The 26,622-nt window shown below is 47.7% G+C and overlaps 2 protein-coding genes across 2 annotated transcripts; one reads left to right on the top strand and one right to left on the bottom strand.

Annotated features, from left to right (window-relative positions):
• Positions 1-269: 269 nt before the first annotated feature.
• TDRD10 (tudor domain containing 10) lies at positions 270-5,624 on the bottom strand. Its single transcript, XM_063316842.1, has 8 exons — positions 5,478-5,624; positions 3,957-3,999; positions 3,649-3,712; positions 3,056-3,203; positions 2,609-2,754; positions 2,205-2,359; positions 1,408-1,478; positions 270-360 (listed from the first exon to the last, which is right to left on the bottom strand). Exons 1-8 carry the CDS (start codon positions 5,610-5,612, stop codon positions 325-327), a joined length of 798 nt encoding a protein of 265 aa, XP_063172912.1. The 5' UTR covers positions 5,613-5,624; the 3' UTR covers positions 270-324.
• A 6,469-nt stretch (positions 5,625-12,093) lies between these two features.
• On the top strand, positions 12,094-20,190 carry SHE (Src homology 2 domain containing E). Its single transcript, XM_063316869.1, has 6 exons — positions 12,094-12,850; positions 13,526-13,652; positions 16,694-16,948; positions 17,433-17,607; positions 18,410-18,529; positions 19,556-20,190. The coding sequence occupies exons 1-6, from the start codon at positions 12,368-12,370 to the stop codon at positions 19,746-19,748; spliced, it is 1,353 nt and encodes a 450-aa protein (XP_063172939.1). The 5' UTR covers positions 12,094-12,367; the 3' UTR covers positions 19,749-20,190.
• The last annotated feature ends 6,432 nt before the right edge of the window (positions 20,191-26,622 follow it).

Genomic DNA, 26,622 nt, shown 5'->3' with positions numbered 1-26,622 from the left:
ACATAACAGCTTGGCCAGGATACAGATTTACGTATTTTTCCCTCTGGTTGCATACCGCACGCACATCCAGCTGTCTTAAAATGTAAAATGCAGTTGGAAAAATAACAGTTACGCTTTGCCTCTTCAGCACACAAAGTTTAGGGCCTCAACGAAGTGACCAAACTAATGTCAGAAAACATCTTTTAAACCAGCTTTTAAACATCCTCAACAGGCCTCGGTAAAACACCTATACCAACGCCGGTTTTCAGGAACAAGCCGTAAGTTTTTCACAGAAGAAACATCTGCTTCAAGCTTCCTGCCAGGACTTCTCAAATCAACCACTTCTTAGTCTGCTTTGAGAGCAAACTTTAAAACGTGCGGCTGCAAAGCAAGGAAAAACTTTTTAACAAATCATTCATCTGCCCGTAAGTCAATATTGCACCCACTTCTTGCTACTCCCATCTTCTGCTGGGTGGAATTGGATGGCCGGGAGGCATGCCGTCGCACCGTTGCGCGGATTGTTTGCATCTGGTCTGGCGCATGGTGCAAACACAGCTAATATTTTAGAACGCTGCTTTAATTCGGTAAGAAAATTGAGCCCACTGTGGGTTGTAAAGTACAGCTGTGTATTTTCTGCAATAACGGATTTATTTTAAGCTTCTGGACCTTAAAATTGGAAAGTTCCTGCCAAGGAGAAATTGATTGCACTACAGTATGATCTGCATAGTGTATTTTGAGGGTTTTCCCTGCGAGTCGACCGGAAGAACGTCCCAGCCTTTTTGCACAGGACTCGGACGTAACTCTATGCGAAATGCAGAGGCGTGCCCAAAACAATCCACAATTGGCAAATCTTTGTGTTTGCAAGCACAAGAGGTAGCGGTTTTGTACTTGGCTGTCCCCCGAATTGCTGTGAAAAATCTCCAGACTCTTGAGGATTCAGGTAAACCCCCAAAGAGGCTTTCTGTGAAATTGCACCAGTGCTGGGATCTGGGTGGTTTGGACCCACAGTTTGGCTCCAATTATTTGCAAAATAATCCATCTTGCGGGCAGGAACACCCACCCTGATGGGATCTGCAAACAACAGACCAGGATTCCAGAAGAAAGGTTATCTGAGATCAAACTCAGCCTGTCTGATCCCGCTGTCTGTGACCAGGAATGCTATTTCTATACCACTTTGGTTTGCTTTTTGAAAACAAGCCAGGGTTTGTAACCCAAAGACTGAAGCTAGCAATCCTGGTTTATGAAGGGCATAGCAAGACAGCGGGCTTGGTTCGGACAATACAGTAAAGCAACTGTTTCTTCAGCGAGCATCTATTTCATTTAACACAGACGTGAATTCCTGGGTGATCGGTATTAGCAGACTTCTCAGCAACGCTCAGCTTTCATCCCTGTGTGAAAACGAAAGAAGTATTTTTTTTTCTTGTTTACCTCCCATTGAAAAGGACCTTTCACTTTTCCTTCCAGAATCTGCCTCCTGATCATGCGCGGGGCAAAAACGTCTGCAAAATCAAGAAAGCCTCCTCATCAAAACCGTTCCCCCAAAGGAGCATTTCAGTCCTGTTTCTCCAGTGATTCCCAACCTTGGCGGCTTGAAGGGGGGTGGGCTTCAACTCCCAGAATTCCCCAGCCAGCATATATTTCCGTCCCCGTTCCCAAAAGGATGGTCACTCCCCTCCAGACAGTGACAAGAAGGAGGGATCGCACTTGCCCACCCAAAGCGTTGGGCGCTTGGCATACAGGTAGTCCTCGCTTAACCACCATTCGTTTAGTGACAGTTCAGACTTATGACAGTGCTGGAAAAACTGACTTACGATTGGTCCTCACACTTACAACCATCGCAGCATCCCTGCGGTCATGGGATCACGATCTGGGCGCTTGGCAACCAGTTCGCATTTATGACGGTCGCAGCATCCCGTGGTGACATGATTGCCGTTTTCGACTTTCTCGGATGGCTTTTGGCAAGGAAAACCATTGGGAACCACATGATTCACTTAACGACCATGTGGTTCGCTCAACACCCGTGGTGATTTGCTTAACTGCCGCCACAAAAAAGGTCGTAAAATCAGTCCGGATTTGTTTAATGACCACTTCACTTAGCAACCGAAATTCCGGCCCCGATTGTGGTTGTTAAGCAAGAACTACCTATAATCCAAAGTGCTGGGATCCAGCCGGGCATCGGCTGCTTGCAGATCGGAGGGTCTCCCCTTGGCATCTGCCAGCCCTACCTTCTTCCAGCATGAAGGGCTGAGCCAAGGGGCGGATTTCCCAAAATTGGTCCCCCTCCAGCTTCCGCAGCGAGTTCAGAGGGACGTTGGCGCAGCGGCCAAAGTCCACAAAAAAGACGACCGCCAGATCTTCCATCAGGTCCAAAACCCAGCATCTGGTTGTGGGGGCCGGGGGGAGATAAAGAGAGAGCCAACAAAACATCTCATTTTTTAATTTCTAGTTTTGCTCATGATTGCCTTTCAAGCTGAAGACCAGCAGACGTCTGCCTCCAGCCTCTCGCACGCAGAGGGTAGACTGCCATTGCGCATGGAGGCTCCATTCGCCGGGCCTAACTAAGGGCCGTGACGGGGAGGCACCCCCCGTCTCTGTGGCAGATCCCCAAACAAAGCGCTGATTCCTTAACCTGTTCCAGGCGCTGCCTTCCTCCCCAATGTCACATTCGGCCAGGCATCGGGTCCCCCGCCAGACCTCGTGTTTCGCCAGAAATGGCAACCGAGACTCGGCCTCAGCCAGGGCAATGAAGAGTTTCTGCATGGTTTGGTGGCGTTCCTAAATTTTCAAAAGCCCCAAAAGCGAAGGATTTCAGTCTCTGACAAGGATTCTGCTCCCCAACAGCACTAATCAAGTTTCTAGCCCTTGTGAGGCTTAGGAATGGTGCCTCGGTCATTCCAAATAAATGTATTTATAAATTTATTCACCGCCATGAGGGGGAGATGGGCAGTGAATAAATTTATAAATAAATAAATAAATCTACAGGGGGGACCCTCCACCTCTTTAGCGCACAAGCCAAACAGCCCGGGAAGTTTTTCAAGCAGGAGGACCCCGAATGGCCCGTCCTGGTCACACAAACCTCGCTGAGGACGATCGCCCAGAAATATGGCATCAGCGGAAACGTGTCTGTCACCAGAAGTCCCACTTCTCCCGCCACGTTGGCCACGGACAGGAGCCACTTTGCGTCTCCGAAGCAGTCTTTCAGCGCATGGAGCAGAAACGAGCTTCTGGAAGGAAAACCAGAAGTGGAGGGAACACCTGAATGATGAAAAACCAAGCTGTGGGACCCCTCAAGGCCATCCAGAAGAACCCCGGCAATGACCTGGGGTCGCAAAGAAGCTTTTGAAGAAAGCACGGACCAGGAAACTAGTTAGGGACGTGGCAACTTCCCTGTGCATCCTCGCTATCCTGGTTTATTTAGCCCAGATGCCGTTTCTTACATCCCCCAGACAGCGAATGGACTGCTCAGCACAGAATATTGAAATAATGGAACAAATAGGTCATGCCAATATTGCATTTCCTGCATAGGGAGAGTTCATGTGTAGCAAAATGAGGAATTGTCACTCCAGGAACTATCAGCAGCAAGGGGAAAAATTTTATTTTATTTATTTATGAATATATAAATATATTTATATATATATCACATTTTCTCCCCCCTGTATTTGCACGTACCTCATTTCCATTGGAACAGAGTAGCAGACCCTCTGTTTTAAAGAAGGGGAAATGTGGGGGCCACCTTTGGGGAGGTGAAGAAAAAAGAAGATTTGAGCCTTCGCACAAGCATCCTTTTTAAATCTACGGGGGCCTCTTGGATCCTGCCCCAAAGCTTGATTTTTCTTAAAACAGCTTTAAAAAAAATACATAAAAATCTATTTTTATGGATTAAATAAAAATCCGGTGCGATGCGGCCTTCCGCAGAAGGCTTTGTGCAGGATCAACATCACAAACAAAGGTGAAACAAGGAAATTTAGGTCTCGTACCAGCAGGAAGACCAAATTCTTTGTAGGGAATCACCTCCAAATCCTACGACAGAAGAACACGGCATTTGCAAGGGAAAAACCCACCAACAGAACAATCAGTTGCGTGAAAAGCTTAGACAGGGTTTATTTTTGACTTAGCAGGCCGGGCCAATCCACTCAGTTATGATCTGTCTGGCAAACCATGGTTAAGCAAACCATAATTAAGTGCAAGAACTGAAACAAGCTCTTCCAGAGCTCCAGTGAGGGGAAACTGATGCAAAAAGGCAGATGAACTGTTCTGGGCTTATAGAAAAATTTAAACTTAAATGTTTTAACGAAAAGCTATCAGGGAAAAAAAATAAGTCAAAAATTGACACAAAACATTCTGCCATATTTATAGGACTCTACAGAAACTGGCCTCAGAGTTCAAGGTTTACTACTCTATTTCAAAACTGAGCATTGAATATATAACAATACAGTTTTGTATTTTTTTTCTTTTTCCTTTTCCTGTTTTTCTTCCTCTGCGTTTTTTTTGCATTAATCTTCTTTTGCCCCCCGTTTCTAGGAGCCACAACTTAAAAGTCAAAGGATTCTTGCAGAAAGTTTCTTTAAACAACTTAACATTGTGGGATGCAAAGGGAGCCCTGTTGTTGATCTGGTATTTTGAAAAGATTTTTTTGTTAAATGATGGGGTTTCCTCCATCCACAGCTTTTATTAAAGTTCAGAGGGATTTTGTGGCTGGTGGTTTAATACCGAAGAACAGGGTGCTCCTACCCATGAAATTAGATTTAAAAAGGATGAAAAGAAAGGCTAATTTTATCTTTTTTTAATGTAGAATAAATGTGCAGGTGAGTTAACTGGGATTTAACATTTTGGAGGAAAAGAAAAACGACAGGTAGTCCTCGCTTAACAACCATTCGTTTAGTGACTGTTCGGACTTAAGACAGTGCTGAAAAAAACAACTTACAACTGGTCCCCACACTTACAACCATCGCAGCAGTCACGTGATCACCATTTGGGCACTTGGCAACTGGTTCGCATTTATGACTGCCGCAGCATCCCGTGGTCATGTGATTGCCACTTTCAACCTTCCTGGCCAGCTTCTGGCAAGCAGAATCAATGGAGAACCACGTGATTTGCTTAACGACCTAGTGGTATGCTTAATGCCTGTGATTTGCTTAATGACTGCCACAAAAAAGGTCGTAAAATCGGGTCAGATTCACTTAATGACCTCTTTGCTTAGCAACCAAAATTCCAGTCCCAATTGTGGTCATTAAACGAGGACTATCTGTAAAGGTAAAGAAAATGCTAACAAACGTAGAGGTGATTGGGTGCTGAAGGAAAAGTATGCAGTTGCTGGAAATTCTGTAACTGATTCTCGTTCCCCTTTCAATAAATCTGTTTAAAGAAGACTCCGAGAGCCAGCTTCTGGAAGGAAAGTGAAGTCTAAGGACATGATGCAAGTTTTCGGGGACATGCACTTTCCCATGTAAGCCTGCTGGCTGATCCGTGTCGAGCGTAGCCCGTGAATCAAGGTTTACCGGCATCTGGGCGCTGGTTTTCGGAAGCTCGTGAGGTTTCTTGTTTTCCGAGAAGGCGACAGAGATCAGCCGCCCTTTCACCGGGTGTCCGTTCAAAAGCTGGATCGCTAACTGTGCGGCCTCTGGTGACTCCATCTCCAGAAATGCAAAGCTATGGAGGGGAAGGATGCAAAAAATCAGCAAAAGAGCCTTCTGCAATCAGACGCCCTTTGGAGACCCTGGACAATGCCCATCATCCCCAGCCAGGGAAAATTCCTCCTGGGCTAGCAAAGGATATCTTGGAGAGACTCAAGTCCTGGCTATGTTTCCTGGTACCAGCCACTCATTCGTTCAATACCTGGCCTACCTCGCAGGGCTGTTGTGGCCTTAAAGCGGGAGGCTAACGGCCATCTCAGCTTCTGCTCAAATATCTTGGATTTCATTATATTTTATATTTATATTTATATTTATTGACTATTGATATTCTTTATGGTTTTATTGAATTTTAAATTGTTTTATTGTGAACTCCCCCGTGTGGGGGAGACGGGCAGTGATAAAAAACATGATAAGTAAATAAATAAATGTCGTCAGTGGCGTTGAGGTGCCTAGGAGTCCAGAAGGCACCCCACTTTTACAAGCCTTTAAAGGGAGGACCTTGTGGCCCATTGGCTCAGCAGCAGATTTTGCAAGACCTAAAGCGAATTCGTGTCTCATTCTCTACATTTAACAGCCTCCTCTCCCATTTCCGCTGCTGGATCCCAGCCGTGACCATCTTGAAATGTAAGCCCCAGGAAACAGAGTAAGTGATTCTTTCATGCAAGGGTTCCTCCTGTGCAAACCTAAGATTGAATTTGCTGTATTAGTCGCAGCAATACGGGCCTGGCTCCCTGTCAGTGCGAGAGGGGTGGAAACTTAGATACTGCTGCTGAAATTATCTACAAGAAGTGAACTGAAGCAAGCAGACACTGGGAATTTGGGCCAGGGATGGCTCAGGGGGCCAAACATGACCACCTGCAGAGGTTTGGACGCAGAAGTGGCCAGCATCACCGCTGGGGTTGAAGGGAGAACAAACTTGGTTGGGTCTCAAGCATTCTGCGTAAGCTCGGTCTCCATCTGGCCTAACCGTGCCTTACAGTCTTCCTGTTGGGCGGATGCAACGAAGGGTTGAATTTTTCTCCATGCTGCTGGAGAAAAAGTGGGACTGCTGGTCACTCAGATTCAAGAAATTTAAAACACAAAGAGAAGAACCACCGCCATACCTTTTAAAAGAACTACAGTGCCTCTTCACGGACTTGATCCCAAAGTTTTTGAACAAGATGGCAATCTCTTCCTAATCGAGAAAAGATAAAACCAAGTTTTACAAGGGATCCTCGAGGCTGGAGAAGGGAAGAAAACGTGGAGGGGATCTCCTTGCAGAGGGTCAGCCTGGAAAAAATGGAAAGTTCCTCCTTTCAGGATGGCCGTAGAGAAATGTTTTGACCCAATCCTGCTTCTTTAAGGATTTTCTTTGAGGCGGCAAAGGTTGAAGACCATCCCAAGCGACCCATTTTGGGCAAGGAGACAATGTCGATGGGCTGCGATGGTTTTATTCCACATATTACCAACAGCTGCCTCAAATATTCGATATCCAACGATATTATCTGGCAGCTCTGGCTAAAAACATTTACAGGTAGCCCTCGCTTAACAACCATCTGCTCAGTGATGGTTCGGACTTAAGACAGTGCTGAAAAAACCAACTTACGATTGGTCCTCATATTTACAACCGCCACAGCATCCCTGCGGTCACGTGAACACAGTTTGGGCACTTGGCAACCACTTCACATTTATGACCATTGCAGCCTCCCAGGGTCACATGGTCACCATTTTCAACCTTCCCGGCCAGTTTCTGGCAAGCAAAATCAATGGAGAACCCCGTTATTCACTTAACAACCATGTGGTTTGCTTAACGACTACTGCAAAAAAGGTTGTAAAACCGGGTCGGATTCGCTTAATGACCGCTTCGCTCAGCAACCAAAATTCCAGTCCCAGTTGTGGTCGTTAAGCGAGGACTACCTGTATGAAGACATTTGCACCAAGCCACTGTAACATAAACTATGTCTTTTTAATTTCACAAGGGAGTGTGCACAATTCTCTCTCTCTCACACACACTATATTTTTATATTTATATTTATATAAAATATAAAAACCTACCTCTTTGATATCTGTGGGGAGATTTCCAACATAAATTTCCTTTTTCCAGTAAGACCCTGGAAAAGCAAATTTCTAATATGACCAAGTCCCCATAAAATATGAAAAAAATCCACCCCCAATTACAGACACAAATGGTGAAGAGAAACTTTCAGCCTGAAAGTTATAACACACAAGGGAAAGGAGCAGGGAGGGAGGAGGAAACATTTTCAGCATCTTTTTGATGATAGCATGAAATGTGGGAGGGATGGTTGAGAGGCGCTGTTATGGCCGCCCTCTCCAAATTCTCTGAGTGATTCCAAATTCAGGGGTGCCTGGCTTATCCCCTTTTATCCGCCCATTGTTCAGAGTACAAAAATCCCAAATTGCATGCCTAATTCAGACATTCAGTTGCAGAAACTCACCTGAATGTTTCAGAGGATTCGCCTTAACCAGTTTCTTAAGGGCTTGAGAAGCATGTTTTTCATTGCTGTGCCCTGCCCTGGAAAGCAAGTCAGAAAAATCCAGGTTTGCAGCCTCATTTTGCACTGTCACACACTCAGCCCGGCTAAATTGAAAAAGTCACCCCCCCTTAATACGTTATAACCTGGTTAATCGTGTTGTGGGAACCCAGCACTGGGTGACCCACCTTCTTTCAGGCTCCAGCCCCCACCTGCTTCAGCCCCACCCACCCCAAAACCAAGGAAACATCCTGGAGCAAATGCTGCCTTGGACAGAGAAGACTGCTAACCCTAAACCACAGTTTATTTCCAACCACAGTTCTTGCTTTGCTGCTAACAAGCCAGGAATCTGCAAAAATAGTTAAGACATTGCTGCAGCCCGGAAGAAGGAAAAAATATTGGAAACAGAGGACCACCCTCTGCATTAAATGCGATGTCATACTATTCCCCCCCCCCGGCTTTGCAGGGTCGTTGTTTTTAAATAAAACCCACAGCTGTGAAAGGAATGTGTGCAAAATGCGTTAATCCTAAGCAGTTTCCTTTTTTTAAACTATTTCCCTTGGTTGATCCAGCTACTCACATTTTGCTCCAGAGACTTCACGGGGTTCAGCAAGGCACCCTAAAATAATAATAATAATAATAATAATAATAATAATAATAATAATAATAATAATAATAATAATAATTTTATTCCTTCCCATTCTAAACTGAACCTGAAAGAAGAAAGCCAAATACTTAAAAAAATAAACACAAATAACAAGATATAAAACACTGTAATAGAAATATTTGATACAGATTTAGGATTAAACATCTCTCCCCCCCCCTGCAAAAAAAAGGGGAATGTGAAATGAAAGCAACTGAGACTTACCACAATTCTCTCTAGTCTACACACACACAAACACCCCATGTGAATCCCAAAGGGAATTTACAGGGGAAGAAAGAGGAAAGGGAGGGAGAAGGAAAGGCCTGGGGACAAAATGATGGGCATTGTAGTCTTCCGGCTTATGGGGACCATGGTTAGGAAAGATGGGAATATAATTACTGCAGGTATATTTGTTATTTGAGCCAAGTTAAGCAACGTGCAGTAAGTGGGGTTATTCTTACGCCTGGCTGAGGGCAGAGCCTATCCGTCCTTTTCTTCACCCAAAAGGCGGTTTTTGGTTTTTTTTGCAGCTGGGCCGTTTTTTAGAGGGAAAAAGTTTCTTTTTGGTACTGCAAAAGGCAGAGATGAAGGCGTAACCGCCACGCCTTCCCGGGTCTCCCCCCCCCCACCTTGCAAAGGGGCGTCTGCAATGGGCCCGGAGGAGAAAGGGACTCACTCCGGATTGCTCACCTGGGGAGACAAAACCGGCGCAGATTCGGACCAAGCGCAGAGCCCTTTTCCCAGGCAGCGCCGCTTTTGCGACGGCGCGCGCCACGCCCCGCCTTCTCCCCCCCCCCCGCGCTGATGGGAGAGCCCCGCGCTCGTTTAATTCGGAGTGGATCCGAATTGGAACGCAGATCCGCGGCTGTGGACGTTGCCTTGAAGACGCCCACCGACCCACCCACGCGCCCCTTTCTCTCTGCCCGCCCTTCCTTTCCTCTTTCTTCCCCTGCAAATTCCCTTTGGGATTTCGTGCCAGTTTCAGATGGTGTGTGCGCGCGCGTGTGTTTGTGTCTGTGTACACAATAAATGTATGTGAGCATTAGGTAGGTGGGACTGTGTGTAAAGCCTATACACGGGGGGCGGGTCCCTGTGTGTTCACGTCTTTTTTAATACACACACACACACACACACACAGACACGCATTAGGGAGGTATGAATGTGTGAATATATGTATGTATGTATTTTATTTGTCTATCAAATTTTATCACCGCCCATCTCCCCCCCCCGCCCCCAAGGAAGGACTCTGAGCAGTTTACAGTAAAAATACAATCTAAAACTCAGCACAACTATAAATAGTGCAAGAAATATAAATATGAGTAAAAGTTAAAATAACGCAATACAATCTTTTTAAAATTATTTTTATTTTTTAAAATAACCTAATACAATCTAGATGGCTGAAGATGGGAGTACAAAAGGGCCATTCCAGGGCGCCAGCCCTCCCCAGGCCTGGCTATTCCCCTTCCCACCCCAGGCATGCTGGCAAAACCAGGTCTTTAGTTTTTTATGGAAGTCCAGGAGAGAGGGGGCTTGTCTCATCTCCGGGGGGGGGGCAGCGTGTTCCACAGGGCGGGGGCCTTGGCAGAGAAGGCCGCTTCCTGGACCTTGCCAGACAGGATTCTCCCCCAGATGGGGGTCTGCAGCAGGGCCGCAACTGGGGTCTGTGTCACCGGGGGCAAACATGGATTCCGCGCCCATTTTGGCGCCCCCCCAGCACTCATTTTGGCACCCCACCAGCGTGGTGCCCTGCGGCACATGCCCCGGTTGTCCACCCGCCCCCCCCCCAGTTGCGGCCCTGGTCTGCAGCATGCCCTCTCTGCGCGATCCATTGAGTGGGACGGGTCGATGCGTTGGGGATGAGACGGTCCCTCAGGTAGCCTGGCCCCGTGCCATGTAGGGCTGTAAAGGTGGTGACCAACACCTTGCATTGCACCCGGAAGCAGCCTGGCACCCAATGCAGCTCGCGCAGTAAAGGTGTTACGCGTGCCAATCTTTGGGCACCTAGAATTGCCCACGCGGCCGCATTCTGGACCAGCTGCAGCTTCCGGATGCTCTTCAAGGGTAGCCCCGTGGAGATACGATCAATGCATGTGTGCACGTCTGTATATGTCCATTCAATAGGTAGGAATGTAAATATGCGTGTGTCTGTATATATAAATTATAAATGTATGTGTTCAGGTCCTTACGCGTTAGATAGGTAGGAATGTGTGTGCGCGTATATGCATTTATTACAGACACACACATATATTAAGATATATTTGTGTCTGCATATTAGGCATCTCTGGGTGACTCTCAATATAAATTAGGGGTCTGCGGGAGGAGTGTGTGCGCACTCACACGCTTCTCCCCCTCCCCCTCCCGTTCTCCTCCTCCTCTTCCTCCTCTTCTTCCCGTCCTCCATTCCCCCCGCCCTCCCAGACCAGGTTTGCATTGAACTATGTGATGCATTTTTTTTTCCGACGGCCGGGCGAAAATGCCCTCCCCTCAAAAAAAAAAAAAAAAACATTCAGCTCAGCCCCGAAGTTTTTTTTTTTCTTTTTGCAAAGTTTCCTAATCAGCTCCGTTCCAGCGTCTCCCCATCACGAACGGCGCGCAACGTACGCGCAACCACCACCCCGCCCCCCGCATCCCTGTCCGGGCTTATCCGAGCCGCCCCCTCCGGATCTGGGCGGGCCGGCTGCCCTCTGGCCTCCCTCCCCGGGCAGCGCCTGGCGAGCCAGCGGAGCGCCTGCCAGCGGAGCGCAGAGGAGTCTCGCAGCGGACCGCGCGGGGGCAAGTGGATTGCGGCTGGCTGGAGGGGGAGGGGGCGCCCCCCCCCCCGGGCTGGGGAAAGAGGGTGGGGCCCCTGGGACGGGCATCCCCAAATTTATAGGACTGGCACCCTTGCAAAGGTGCCTCTCCCATCTCTTTGCTTTGGAGAGCTGGAGGGGGGGTCCTGACACACCTCTTGTTTGTGGGGGGGAGAAAGACCCTTTTTGCACTCCCCCCCAGGGGAGAAAGGCCCCCTCCCCGGTTAGGCGTGATGAACGGAGGAAAAATCTGGGTCTCTTCTGAAAGAAAGCCTGGGTTGAAAAAGTGGGATTAGATTTAGCTAGCCACCCCCCCCCCCAGACTCTTTGATCTCTCTCTTTCTCAGCCCCCCATATTTTCAAATGACTCCCCCGTCTGTTTCTCCATTGCAGCGTCGGATCCAAACCCCTCCTGAAGATCCACCAGATCCGTTGCCTGCTCACCTAGGGCAACCTTCGGCTGGGCGAGTCGCCTTCAAAGATGAAGCTACGGAAGAGGGGCTTCTCTCAGGCCTGACGCCACCTGGGGATCCTGCTTTTGAATTCGATCTGAGGCCGGAGGTCCCCTGGGAGGGGGGGCATCCTAAGGAGAGGGGGTCCTCCTTGATTTCATAATCTGGGGAATGCCTTTGGTAGCTGCCTGCTGTGGGGCTTCGCCTTCTCCTTCTGCAAACGCGGCGAAGTTCCCTGGCCGGGGCAGAGGGTGGCATCAGGCTGGTTGCAGGCCCCGTCCGCAGCCGCCCCCCAAAGCCTTGGCCAGTCTTGGGGGGGCTCCCCGGTCTTCCTGCTGGTCTACGGCCCCCTTGGCGCTTCTCCACGCTCAGTGGCCGTCTGGCCCGCTGGGCTCCTCCAATGGCCGCCAAGTGGTTCAAGGAATTCCCAGCGAATCTGAAAACCGTCTCGGATCGCCCCAAACCGGGTGCCACTCACCATCACCTGGGCAAATCGGGCGGCACCTCCCGCAAAGGCTTAGCCTCGCCAGAGGCAAGTTCGTTGCCCGGGAAGAACCGGAAAAATTCAGCCACCGAGCTGGGCGGTGCCAGGACTCTGCTGGCGCCCGGGAAAGATGGGGGGAATAGCCGCCTGTCACGGGACAACCTCCAAGGCCTTTTGCAGGCCGCTGCGGGGAAAATGCGCAAGAATTCCCGTGTGGAGGGGGCCCCTTCGGAGGATCCGGCCTGGGGGCCCCCCAAAGCCAACCCCACCTGTGGGACCTACATCAACCGCCTCATCAAAGTCAATGCCCAGGAGAAGAATGGGAAAAACTTTGCTGGATCGGCTCCGAATCCCAGCTCAGTCCTGCCGGCCGAAACGGAGAAGCCCAAGCAGGAAACGGTGAGGGTCCAATTGTTAGTTTCTGGAGTGAGAATGTTTGGGGGGTGTAAATTTAGGGGGCTTGCATTCTCTTGAGTGGCCGTTGATTGATTCTCAACCAACAAGCTTTGCCGTTATTTAATTTGGAGTTTAAAAAGTTGGGGTTGCCTTCTCCCGTTTGCAAGGAAGGCGGGCAAAGCCTACCAAATTTGGCTTTTTTTAAAAAAAAGGGGATCCAGGCGGTGTTTATGGCATCCACAGCCCCCCATCTCATTTTCTCAAGTGAAACTTTCTGCAAAAGAAGAAATAGACTCAGGAGAAATACAGTATTTATTTTATTTATATTTCCAATTTCACCACCACCCAACTCCCTCAAAAAAGTGTGCTATATTTCAGTCAGGACAGTTGGGTCCCAAAGTTTTTATAAAGTTTTTCTTTGCAAGCTGCCCAGAGTCACCTTTATAGTGAGATGGGCGGTGTATAAATTTCATAATAATAATAATCATGATCATGATTATGATAAACGGTTTGCGCGGGGACAAAATCTGGATTGCAAAGCTGAAAAGCATCTGGTTCCAAAGGGTTTTTCTTGAAGGCTTTTCCTTGCAGGAGTTTAATCTGCTGGATGCTGAGACAGAAATTCCTCGCAGGCACCTGGGATTTCATCAATTGACGATAATTTTATAATTTCGGAAGGTCATAATTCTGGAAGATTACGCTGATCCTTACGATGCCAAGCAGACCAAGGGCCAGAGAGATGCTGAACGGTTGGAAGAGAATGATGGCTACATGGAGCCGTACGATGCCCAGCAGATGATAACCGGTAAAGGTGGTTGGGTTTCGGAAGGGATGGGGCGGAATAAAAGCCGCTTTCAAACTTTTTCCCTTTGGCCCCCAAATGGTCAGGTACGCGGGAAAAACTGCAGAGAAGAATGTCCTCTTGAGGTGTTAGGCGGCCTCGCCCTTGCATCCACACACGTGAAGCCCTGGTTTGCTTAACCATGGTTTGTTCCGCACGAACCACTAGGCCCTCAGCTACAGCAGACAGACCATGGTGGTGATGTCTTTGCGCAGGGTGTTAAGTCGACAACCAGCAGACCATGTTGTGGTTTAAATCAGGGCTGGGCTCAACAGACATGGGTGGTCTTGTCTTCCTTCTCCAAGAAAGCCACGCTTAAGGAGAGGGTAAAACAAATCATCTGCCCCCTCCTGACCCCGTCGCAGTCGGGAAAGCAGATTAAACGAACTTAGCAAATTAACCGTTTCTTCTGAAGTTTGGATGTTGTTGTAGGAGGCATAAGAGAATTGGAGGGGGAAAGGGGGGCATGCTGAGCAGTGGCTAGGGCTGTTGAACCCCACTGCCCTGGGCAAGCAGAAATCTGCCGCGCATGCAGCTAAACAGTGGAACTCCCCGCCACTAGAAGTCGTGACTTTCAACAAGGCAATGCAACTGATCCACGGGGATGGCTGATCGCCACGGCTGTCTATTTTCTCCAATGTCAGTTGCATTATGGCTAACATTTCCTAGAGAGTATCCCTGTGCTGCCTTTCAGGGACCAGGGAATCTGGTCCTGCTCCCGCCCCGTAAGACTGGCACGGGATTCACAGTTCTCCTCCTCCTTCAAACAATCGCGCTGGGGGTATCTGACCTGGGCTCGTACGACGCCAGGCCCCAAATCCCCAGCGCGATGGCTTGAAATAGAAGGAGCACTGTAAATTTAAAATGGCACAAAATTGTGTTTCGTGAATTGTACATTTAAAACTGTGCAGAGCTGTAATTTTGCAAATTGTGAAGGTGCACCGACTGTGAGCCACTGAGCTGCCAGCTTGGAAGTCACTTGGGGGAAAAAGAATCAGAGTGTTTTGAATATGGTGGCATGTCCGAAGGGTCAAGCGGTGTTATTTTGGCCCGAGGAAAAGAGGGCGATAGGAGGAAGGAGGAGAGAAAATCAGGGCAGGAAGTTTATTCTGTTTCCTTCCCCTCTGCTCAAAGAGATAAGGCAGAAGGTGTGTTTTTTCTCTCTCTCTCTATTTCTTTGTTGGGGGTAAGAGCAGCTGCGTTTCACAGGCACCCCGTCCTGCAGGGAGTGATTTTGCAGTAAGAAAATAGGAAATGGGGTATCGGAAAAGAGGGCAAACTTTTAATTCCAAAGCATCGAGAATGTTAGGTTAGGAATCTAATCTAATTCCCCCAAAGGCCGTGATTTTGCTCTGCGTTCTTCCAAATTAAGACAAAATCATTATTCGGAAGAATAATGTAGAATTATTGCACTGTCTGGACCCAGCCAAGCCGAAATGAGAAAGATTCTCAAACTTTACATGCCTTTTCACTGGGGGTGAACGCAGCGGGTTAGCTCTTTCCAAGTTGCCCTTTTTGCACAACAGCCTTGCAAAGTAGGACTGGAGCGTTAGCTCCCGTATTGCCAGCAGCAGAGAGGGAGGGAGGTTGTGATTTTGCAACGAAAATCACATTTTAGCGTAGAGAACGGCCGGCCCTACCATTCAGCCCTGGAGTGGATGAGACCCCAGCAAATTGGGGAAATTCATGGGGAAATTCAGTCTACCTCTTCATGGCACAGCGCTGGAACATAACTGGCTGTGATGGCTCTGTTTTTCAGGTCAAGGGGGATTCTGTATGTGCTTAGTGGCACCTTTTTTGGCACTCCCCCCCTCCGCCCCCAAACTTTAACCGCATCCTGGTTTTAGATTTTCCCCTCTTATCTTTAGACAATGGTAAGAGATGGAGAGGGCCTTTCCTGATAATCAAGAGGCTACTTTAGTTTGCGACACACGGCGGCACTAAAAAGCCACAACGATACAAAACTAGCACAAAGCTGGAGTGCCAACCCACAAGCTGGACGTTTGCCTGGGTTAACTGTACTCCCACATCCCCACCCATTGCTGAGACAGTTGTACAGAATAACAGGAAATTTTAGCGCCGGAAGCCGGAATAAAGCAAGGCATTGTTGGCTGGGTGGTGGGAGACACGGATGGGATGGAAGCAGTTGAGGAATTAGTGTCCAATCTACCACATTTCGGCTCACATTGACCCTCCTGCGTGGACCCATCCTTGCAAACTGGCCTGGGTTTAGACGGGGCTTCTGAACATGCGCAGAGTGCCCCTTTGGCCCTGCAAACTAAGAATGGGCAAGAGGATTCAATTTTGGAATCTCTGGGGAAAACGAGGTGCAAGCGAGATATTCCAGCATTCCCAGGAAGGGCCAGTTCTTATTCAGATACGTGTTTTGACGCAGAAAACGGGGTTTCCAAATATGTCTGTTTGGGAAGGTGGGGAGCAGATAAGTAAATAAAACTTTTAGGTCCCACAAGCATCACGTTGGGAAAGTTTCATGCTAAAATGTGCCCACCCATGGTTTGGGAGGAGTGTATCTATACCCAAAAGCAGTGTTTCTCAACTTTGGCAACTTCAAGCTGTGTGGACTTCAACTCCCAGAATTCCCCAGCCAGCTGGGAATTCTGGGAGTTGAAGTCCACACAGCTTGAAGTTGCCATGGTTGAGAAACACTGCCCAAAAGCATAAAAGGAACAATTAGGAAGAGCTGTATCTGGGAAGAAAGTGCTCCAAAAATACACACTAAGGGAAATTCCGTGCAGCGATGGTGAGTTCTTTCGCGCTGATTTTATTAAAAAAAAGCACGCCGGCGGTGCAACAAATGGGTACAAATTTGCTTGCTAAGGGTAGAAATGTGGGAGATGAAAGCATATATATTTAAAAGACCCTCCCACCTGGGCATAGAACAGGGTAGCCAAGAGCATTCATCTTTCCACAACTCTGACCCACAATAAACCCACAATAAACCCACAATAAACCCACAATAAACCCACCCTGCTTCTTGCTCACAGAAATCCGGAGACGTGGGTCCAAAGACCCCTTTGGAGGGAAAACTGTCTTGCTTCTGGATGAACCAGGAACCAAGGGCGACGCAGCTGTCAAAGTCCCCACTGCAAAACCCCTGCAGCTCTACGATACCCCTTACGAGCCGGCCGAGACAGGGTCCAGGTTCGAGATCCGCCTCCCTTCGAACGATGAGCGCCCCCCGGCCGAGTACGAACAGCCATGGGAGTGGAAGGAAGACCAGATTGTCAAAGTTCTCTCAGGTAGGAAGAGCGGAGGCTGGACATGGGGCGAGAGGGACCGTATTGGACAAAACGGAGGGCGGGCTGATCGCCCCCGGCAAGCGGCGGCTTTCCTACAGGCAATCAGTTCCAAAAGAGGACGTAGGAAAGAGAAATCTGGACTGATGGTTCATTAGGGAGTCCAAGTCTAGGTTGGGGTGCAATGATACGCTAAAATTCTGCCTTCTCTCCTCCGGGATGGAGTAGAAAGCTGTTTTCAACGCCCAGTTGCTTGTGCATGGGACCTAAACAGCCTTCGCCTTTCTGCATAAGCCAGTATCTAACCAGGGAATCTCGGCTTGCTCATATGCTAAATCATCAGGATGTGAACGGACAACCTTGGCTTCGCGTTCTGGCTTGTCTGCGGAGGAGCGAGCTCAGAGCCCTCGCATGGAGGGTCTTCCTATCTGTTGGGGCTGAGCGTTCACAGCCACAGTCTTTGTGCGTCCTTCCTCTCCCCTTCCAGGGCAGTTTGAGGGTTCGGAGAAGACCATGGCAGCTGCTGAGATGATTACCTTGCCACCGCAGCATCACCCCTGCCGGAGAAGCTGGCCGTCTAAGATGGTGAAATCCCCCGCGGGCATCGAACCGGGCACGGACGGAGAACGGGTGGATTCGGCCCTCGTCCTGGAGAAACAGCCGTAAGCCGCCCGGGGTCAGGCCTAGCATCCTTGGCACTTCCCAAGCATTGTCCGTTTGCCCCCACAAGGTTCATCCTACCTGTTTTTCCCCTTTTGAGGCAAGCTGCTAGTCCTCATTGGGCTGGAGAGCTCTTCAGGAAGTGGGCATAAGAGTGTTCTGGGAAACAGTGAACTGGGTTTGAAGGTTTACTGTTTGAAAGGGACCCTTTTGGTTTCTAAGAAGCCCGAATTCTAAAGCAGGCAACTTGGTTTTCTTCTTGGATATTTTGATATGGCGACCCTTATAAATCATCATCATCATCATCACTGTGGGTGGGGCTGAAGCAGGGAGTGGGCAGGTCAGGAGCACCGTGGCACATCTTTTTCCCTCTTTTGCACTCTGTCTCTGATTTCCTTTCCCATTCCCTCTTCTTTGTCTCCTGACCAGCAAAGGAAAAAGGAAGGGATTGATCCCTTTTACCTGCCATTTTCTTATGGGGTGGAAAGTTTGAAATTAAGCTGAGGGCCACGTGCAGCCCATGAGCTGCCCATCACTTGCCTCTGCTCCCAATAAAAATCTAGGGCAATGTTTCTCAATTTCGGCAACTTTCAGAGGGGTGGACTTCAACTCCCAGAATTCCCCAGCCAGCAGATCTAGGGCTTTCAAAAGGCATGCAGGAGGGGTCAAGACATCTATTCCCAGAATCCCCCAGCCAGCAGAACCTTGGCTGAGAATTCTGGGAACTGCCCACTTTGACGGACCTACCCCAGAAGAGGGTGGGCAGGATAATCACCCTAGAATCATGTTCGCCCTTCCCTGCAGCTGGTTCCATGGCTCCATCACCCGAGCTGAGGCCGAGAGCCGGCTGCAGCTGTGCCCAGAGGCGGGCTACCTTGTGCGCACCAGCGAGATGGGCCCCAGCAAGTATTCTATCGCCCTCAAGTGAGTGAGTGAGTGAGCCAAGGCCTGGCTTGGCTCGAGAACGGGGTCTGGGGAGCTGGGAATTTGTCCACGGTGACTGGGCCAGGGGATGGCAACCTTCTTCATGCAAGCTGAGCTCACTTTCCATGCACCGCACTTTTTCCTTCTTCCTCCATCACTCTTTTATTGGGGGCAGCTAAAGAAGGAAAAAGGACCCCCCCCCCATCTTTGCACCCTTCCCTTTGCTATTCTGCCCCTTCCAGCCCTTTGCCTTTTCCAGTCCTGACTCCTCCCTGGCTGCAAACCGGGGCTGCTGGCTGGGTGTGACCTGGTTTCCTTCCTCAGGATGCTGGCCTTTGAAACAATCAGGGAAAGAAAGAGAGTGGGGAGCGGGGATTGAGAATTTGGAGCTCAGCTAGGAGAAAGGAAGGCTGGGAAGTCAACAGAAAACAGTTTGCCAGCTTCTGATTCTCTCCTTCCCTCGTTTGATACGTGGGCGCCCATTCTGGATGAATTCCTTTCACTGGCTCCCCTTTTCCCCAGCTTGAAAATACAAGTAGCCAATTTCAACATGCTTTAAAAAAGAAAGGATGAAGGTGGCATGCTGCTCAGTCTTTCCTTTCCCCAAGTATACACAACCCACCCTGTGCCACCACGCGCGGGGTGCTGTTTATCCAACTGGCGAGGGAGCAAACCGTCGGAGGCCAAAACCGAACCGTTGGGCTCAATTAAAAATCACCAAAGTGAATCCAAAACCAGATCAGGACCAAATTTAAGATTCCAAAGCTGGAGACATGGGGAAAATCCCGTGGGTTTTCCTCACTAACAAAAGGAATGTCCTGGTCTTGTTGAGCAAGACTCTGCCATAAATGAGGCACCCTTGGGCTCCAGCTCAGAGAAGGGAGCAGATAAAGAATTCCTAAGCTGGGACATGGCCCCCCCAAAGCACCCCAAAATATAACCTGGAAGGATTGATAGGGAAACTGAACAATCTCAGGGTTGTCTTCACTAATGTTGTTGTGTTTTGGCCTTCTTTCCACCTCCCAGGACAAGCCAGGGTTGCGTTCACATCATCGTGGCCCAAACGAAGGATCACAAATACACTTTGGACCAAGCCGGTGGCCTCTTCAACAGCATCCCCGAAGTGGTGGGCTATTATTCCACCGAGAAGCTCCCCTTCAAAGGAGCAGAACATATGACTCTGCGTTATCCAGTCTCTGTTCCAAGCAAGATCCCCTAATCTACACATCTACCTAGCCTGGGGGCTGCGCCCACTGGAGAAACGCTACGGAAACTGGAGAGAGGGTGCAGTTGATGGGGAGTTCACCCCACGCCATTCCTCCACTTCACCTGGAGACAAAGATCTGCCTTCCTTTTTTTTGCCGCATCCAGTTCCGTTCTCCAGCAAGATTCCACATGTCCCTGTTTGATATTATAGGAATGTGGCCACCCTCGAACATTACTAAATTCTTGGGGGAGAGGGGGGGAAGCAAAGGCAGGAGGCAAGGCCCCACCCTTGCCAGATGCTGAATGGATAGGAACGGATGGAGTCGAACCCCCACCTTTCAGCTGCCTAAAGCCAACACCGATCCTTTCCCGAGCCAGATTCTTGGAGTTTTCTTTAGCGAGATTTATTGAGAAGAAGCTCAGCTCCATTGAAAGCAAGTCGTCTCCATGTACGCCAGACTGGGGCGATTTGGATTTTCTTTCTAACAGCTTTCTTGGGATCCAGTGGGGAGGCAGGTCTCTTCGCCAATAACAGGATCAACTTGTAACAATCTCCTGAACCTTTTTTAATCTGGGAACCCGATCATAGGCTCCCTGGTTCTTTTAGAGCCCTGTGCCCTAGATTCGAGAGCATTAGTTCTGTAGCAAATGGTTCAGATCTTTCCCATTCCCTGCTGCCTGATTTCTAGGCTAAGAACAGAGGCCCCGCTATTATATTATCCCTGTCCTTAGAAGGAAAACCAGCAGGAGTAAAACCTCCGAGTTCCCAGTGACAACTCAGATGAGTCCTGCTTTCTGATGGGGGTTCAGAGAAAGTGGGAAAGCCGGCGGGGGGTGGGTGAAAGAAAGGTGGGTGAAAATCGGTGACACTCTCTTGCAGAAGACAGCCTGCTTCTCCTGGGCTGACCCCACGTGAACCAACTTAAACCTGCAAGGGAAAGGAAAGGACCACACGTCATTTTTCCAAAAGTAAAATAAAAATGCTCAAGTGTTTCGGTTGTTTTTAATAGTACCCTGTCCCCAGTCCATGAGAGGCATTAAATTAATGATAGCATGCCTGGCACAGTTTCATTTCCACATTCCAGTGTTTAGGCACTGAATGTTTTTCCTCCTCTTCCTCTTCCTCTTCTCCTTCTACAATCTGTCTTCTTCTGTCTTCTTCTCCTTCTACATTCTGTCTTCTACAATCAATCTTCTTCTGTCTTCTCCTTCTACAATCTGTCTTCTATCTGTCTGTCTGTCTGTCTTCTACAATCTGTCTCCTTCGACAATCTATCTTCTTCTGTCTTCTCCTTCTACAATCTGTCTTCTATCTGTCTTCTTCTCCTTCTATGTTCTGTCTCCTTCGACAATCTGTCTTCTTCTTCGCCAAAATGGCATTGCTGCGCACAGGGTGGGGGATTTGAGAAGAGCAGAAGTTGGACATGGTGGGGAGAAGGAAGGAGAAAACCCCAAAGGGAAGCAGAATGAAACATGGCAGCATTTGGGCAAACGGGTGGGCACAATGCAGCGTTTTCTTGCAAGTCCCACCTGCGTGGGATCGGATGCCTCTTCACTGATTTTTGGGAGGGGGGAAAATTCGGGAGGCCCCGATAAAAGATCACCAGGGTTTCTGAACAAAAACTTTTCAACTGTAGGACCCTTGCCTGTCGCAAGTTCCTTCTACATTGGGGCACTCTTTAAATTCCCATTCCCATCCCGGATCCTGCACTGGCTAGGCCAATGGAAATTTGGCCCCCTCCCTGTAAAACAGAATCCTTTTTGAGTCACACTTAACTAGGGACTTCACAGTCCATTTCTGTGCTACAATACAAAAGTGCTTCCCCGGCGTTTTCTGCCTCGCCAACAGCTGTGGGATCTCCTGGTGGTCTCCCACCCCTGCTAAAAGCAGATCTGACTCTGCTTGACTTTTCAGGGCCAGCGGTGGTAAGGAGAGGCATAGAAAAGAGAGCTCAGAAGAGAACATACAAGCAATCAGATACTTTCTTTGTGCATTTCACACGTTTCCCTCTCGCCGCATCCAGAGTGGTAATCTTGAGGTAAGAGCCACGTTCATAAAGGAGGTTTTTGGCCACGTACAGCTGTGGGATTCTGCACTCTTTCAAAAGCCCCCCCTCTGTCCTTGGGTTTCCAATGGTGGGGACCCCCCCCCTTTAAAATGATTAATGAATAAGGTTATGGGGTGTATATGCGTTTAAGAATTTTTACATGGAGTGAAAGACTGATCAAAAGGAAAATGGAAAGAGAAAGAAAAGAAGATAAGATAAGATAAGAAAAGAAAAGAAAGTGCAAGAAACAGAAAAAGAAAGGAAAGGAAAAAAAAGCTTAGAAATACATCAATGAGTTCCCACCTTCTTTTCAACAGATAATTACAATCTTCCTTCCCCCCCTCCCTCTTAGATGTTACACAAATCCCTCCAGCCCATCATTTAACCCACATCTTTCCTAATCTTCAAATCCATAAACCACCATTTCATTTCTTCCTTCTTTCAGCAAAAAAGTCCATATAAGGTTTCCGGGCACAAATCATTTTGATTTCGAGGACCCCCGAGAGGGTCTTGGTGGGCCCCCAGGGGTCCCCAGGCCACACTTTAAGAAACCCTGATGTAAGGGTCTGACCCCCTGCCGCAACCCATCCTGGTTGCATCCTGGTTTAAAAATCCAAGAGAAGAAACATCTTCCCAATTTTTTGAGATTATTTTGCTGGCTGAACTAATTTCGCGGCCGGGCTAAAAGTGGACGTGAGTCAATCCGAAAAATGGATCAGCCCTTTGCTCTTCACACCCACCCACCCAGCTTCCTCTTCTATGGACAAATCCCAGCATTGTTTCAACTTCCTTCCCCCCCTCAACCAAAAAAGACACATTGCTTTTTTGACAAAATTCGTAGCGCCGATCACAAGCCCTGATGGACTCTGGCATGACTTTCATTAGACCTCTGCTGTTTTCTGCTTTTCTGGGTGTACACCCTGAGTCACGGCTTACTTGCTGCAGCGATTTCCCAGAACGCCTCTGGTGGGCCCCTGGGGCATTGTGGGAAAGCACCTTTGCACACCCACAGCCCATCCCCAGTGTTGCTCTTTTCTGCAGCTTTTTCCTCTCTGCTGTCACTGATTTCCAAAGTCGGAGGACCCCCAAAATGGACACATGCGCAAAATTCAGAGTTTTCCGTAAAATTGATCAAAGGCTGTTTTGAAAGAGCGTGGAATTTGGGGCATGTATACAAAAAAAAGAAAAAGAAAAATCATCTTCAGGCACAAAGCAAAATTATTCCATCGAGATGTCACATATGACTCAATTATTAAGAGTTCTGATATTTGATTTAAAAGCCATAAATTAAATAAACAAAACAAACAAACAAACAAATAATGTGAAAAATACTATCAGGCCGTTATTGAGATTAAATTTCCAAATCCCCAAAGTCTCCCGTTGCTGCAACCTTTATTCTAACATAGAAAAAGCTAAGCATTTGTATGTTTTCAGCACAAAACAGGAATAACTGATCAAAAAGCATCTTCATAGACTGGATGCTATAAAAGCAAAACATTTTGCTTTTAACATACATGGAACAAGAGGCGTGCCTCATTTTCCCTGATCATTAAGCCTGAGAGTGAGGTGTGGAACTTCTGTATGCAGGAGTAGCCTATCTGAATCGCAATCACACATTTGGTTACAGGCTGTAGTTTGGTTGAGCTTTAAAAAGTCCTGCTTGCAGCACCAGGAGAATGGAGGACAAGCAGTCACTATGAGTTATGACTGGAGTGGACCCTCCACGCTCCGCAGCAGTCTATCCGTTTCTCTTTCTGGTCTATCAGACCAGAATTGAGCGTAAGAAGAGGAGGAAAAGCCTTAAAAGTAGAGAAATGCTGCCCTCGTGTGGCCACACTGTAGAATACAACTAGGTCTGAATAAAAATGAGATAGCATTAATCAACACGGCGTATTAACAATGCATAGCCGAACAAACCAAAAAGCCAAATCTGGGATGCACAAAAATCATTTTAGATCTTTAAATGTATGAATGTTACTCTGTGATTAAAACAAAGGCTGAGTTTTTTTCCCTAAGCATTTCCATTTTACACCCCCTGCCTTTTGCAAAGTTGAAGGGCAGCTTTATAAAATAAAAGCCATTAAAAAAAAATTAGTGAAGTGTGGGAATTTGTAAGAGATCCCTTGCTGGTATTTTTTTTAAAGCCAATTCAAGCTCCATCAGTATTTCTAAAAAGCCAAATTTACAAGACATACCTGATTATCAACTGATGGCTGGCAGAGAAGCAGCCGCCATTTCCCCATAACATTCTTTGAAAATTCAGGCCTCAGACAGGAAACAGTAATATTAAGCAGGAGCAGAAATCGTATTTAAATCTGAATTGTAGCTGAATCAAAGCTACAACTGGGTCATGTTTTTCAACTTCAGCAACTTCAACTCCCATAATTCCCCAGTCAGCACTGTAGAGAATTCTGGGAGTGGAAAATTCTGTTCTCCCAGAATTCCCTAGCCAGCTTGGCCACTGCTGAGAATTCTGGGAATATTTAAGTCCACATCTCTGGAAATTGCCCAGGTTAGAAAACACTGACTTAGATCTGAACCCAGCCTATGCTGGTCTGTTCAACAAACTATGGCTTAGCATGATGTGCGCACTCAATCCATTTATTGGACTTTTGACTCTGGATACGGCCTATCTTCCCCCTTCCAAACGAGAAGGTCAAGGAAAGCTGCAGTATGGGCTTCTGAAAATAAACAGGAAGTTTCAATGCAAATCGTTGCTTTTTATTTGTTTGATATGCATTGGCTGCATTTAAATTTCTACACAAACAGCATCTTTGGAAAGCAGTGTGTGGCACTTCAGCACCAAAGGAATTAGTGCCTTCACATACACGTTGGGAACCTCACAAATAAAATAAAAATCAAGTTGTGCAACCACCAAAGTCTACCAAATTTGCAAACATTTTTTTTTCCTCCTTCATTTTCTTTCTTTCTTTTTTTCTCATGCACATTCTGCCTTTGCATATTGCATGGCTGGCTGGCTGGCTCTGGCGCCGTGTGTCACTTCAGAAATGTCACAAACAAGAACCAGGGATCTTTGGGGGAAGTTAAGAATTGCAACACGGCGCTGTTTCAGGGGAAGTTGACAGGCATCTGGGTCGAGAGAGGAAGGAATGCGGGAACGAACTCTGAAACCTGGTTGACAGAGGCAACCAGCATCAAAACAACCATCACTGGGACCATTTGGCCAGGAAGAAGCCCTAAAACCATAAAATCACAGGATTTTGAGCATCCAGGGGAACTTTGAGGTCATCTAGATGGAACTAGCCCACCAAACAAGGTGTTGGGCAGCCTTGTGCAAGGGCCAAACAAGGTGTTGGGCAGCCTTCAGCTGCCCAGTTCACAAGCTCTTTCTCTCTGCAATTTTGCTCTTGGGATAACAGAGGGATTTCCCTCTTTCTCTCTTTGAAATGTAGCTTTTCGGCTTTAACTGGGTGTGGGGGAGGCGACAGAAAAAGCCGTTCCAAATGGGGAGCCCAGCATTGTCTCAATCTGGCCATCAAATGCTAAAGAGGCTCATCCAAGCCACAACTAAAATCTGACACCATCTGGTTGGTGGTTTTCCGGTGGCAAGATAAATCTCAGGGCAGGTTCCAAGTCTTCCTTTGCAAACCCAGAGACTTGACTGAGAGCTGAAGGTTGGTTTGGGGGGGAGGGGGGCTTTACCAGGCAGTTCTCACCCTGGGCGAGCTCTAAACTGCTGCAAGTTGCAGGCTGCAAGATGGATGGGTGAGCTTGGGCAGAAGGAAATTCAGCTGCGTTGCTTTCCTAGAGAGAAAGCAGACTAAAACTGGGGGCCATCAACATTTCCCATTGAATCAGAAGTGATTTACTGATCTGGAACATGATTAGTTCGGAGGTTTACCACCACAAAGTCCTTGTGGGAAAAGGAGCTGGGGAGAGAGGTCAAAATTCAAAGAATTCTAGAAACTTGATTTCAAGTGATTTGACTGCCTTGTGCAAAAAGGATCACTTTATCTAGCAGCTTCAAATGCTAGATTCAACTTTTTTACATGAGGGGGGGGGAAATAAGAGACCCTAAGCAATCCCACTCCCTTCCTGTTGGGGGTGGGAAGGGGTATAACATACTGCAACTACTGCTAAAAGGCTGTTGCCACTTCTTTGATTTCCCACAATTCCCTGGCATAGAGAAGCTCTGAGCATTGTGGGAATTTTTTTTTTCTTGGCAAGGGTCTTCAGCATGGGCAGATAATCTGTATTTCACACCTGCTTGGAAGGCTGGATTAGGGTAAATAAAGGGTTTTTAGAACTTCTATGGCAAACTTCTTTTACGGAATTGCCAGATAGATAGATAGATAGATAGATAGATAGATAGATAGATAGATAGATAGATAGATAGATAGATAGATAGATAGATAGATAGATGATAGAGAGGGTTGTGTTCACCCTAAAAGTTAGGTCAAAACAGAGGCAAAGATCTGGACAAAAGACAAACCGGATTAGATCTCATTAAATGGGCTTGTGAGTGAATTCAATTGCATGCCATCCATATGATCACACCTAGCCAATTATTAAATATCTTTCATGTCAGTCATGAAAAGCGACAGCTGGCTGGTGATTTTGGGAAGGCTTTTCCAACAGTCTCAGGGGATGAAGGTAAATATTAATCATTCTTTTCAACATTGCATCCATGCCTCTAAACAAGTACGTGTCAATTGGGCGCAATTTTTTTGCCCTTAGTTTAAGAGCGGGGAAGGATGCTTCAATCGATGCCCGCTGTCGTTGACATTTCAACCGGGCGTCCCTTCCCAAGATGGAGGACATTGCAGTTTAAGAATGAAGACTGAGAAAATGTTACAGTTAGGTAAGGAAGGAGTTTGT

This window comes from Candoia aspera, chromosome 17 (assembly GCF_035149785.1).
Source record: "Candoia aspera isolate rCanAsp1 chromosome 17, rCanAsp1.hap2, whole genome shotgun sequence".
NCBI lineage: Eukaryota > Metazoa > Chordata > Lepidosauria > Squamata > Boidae > Candoia > Candoia aspera.
This window is presented reverse-complemented; position numbering and strand designations above follow the sequence as displayed.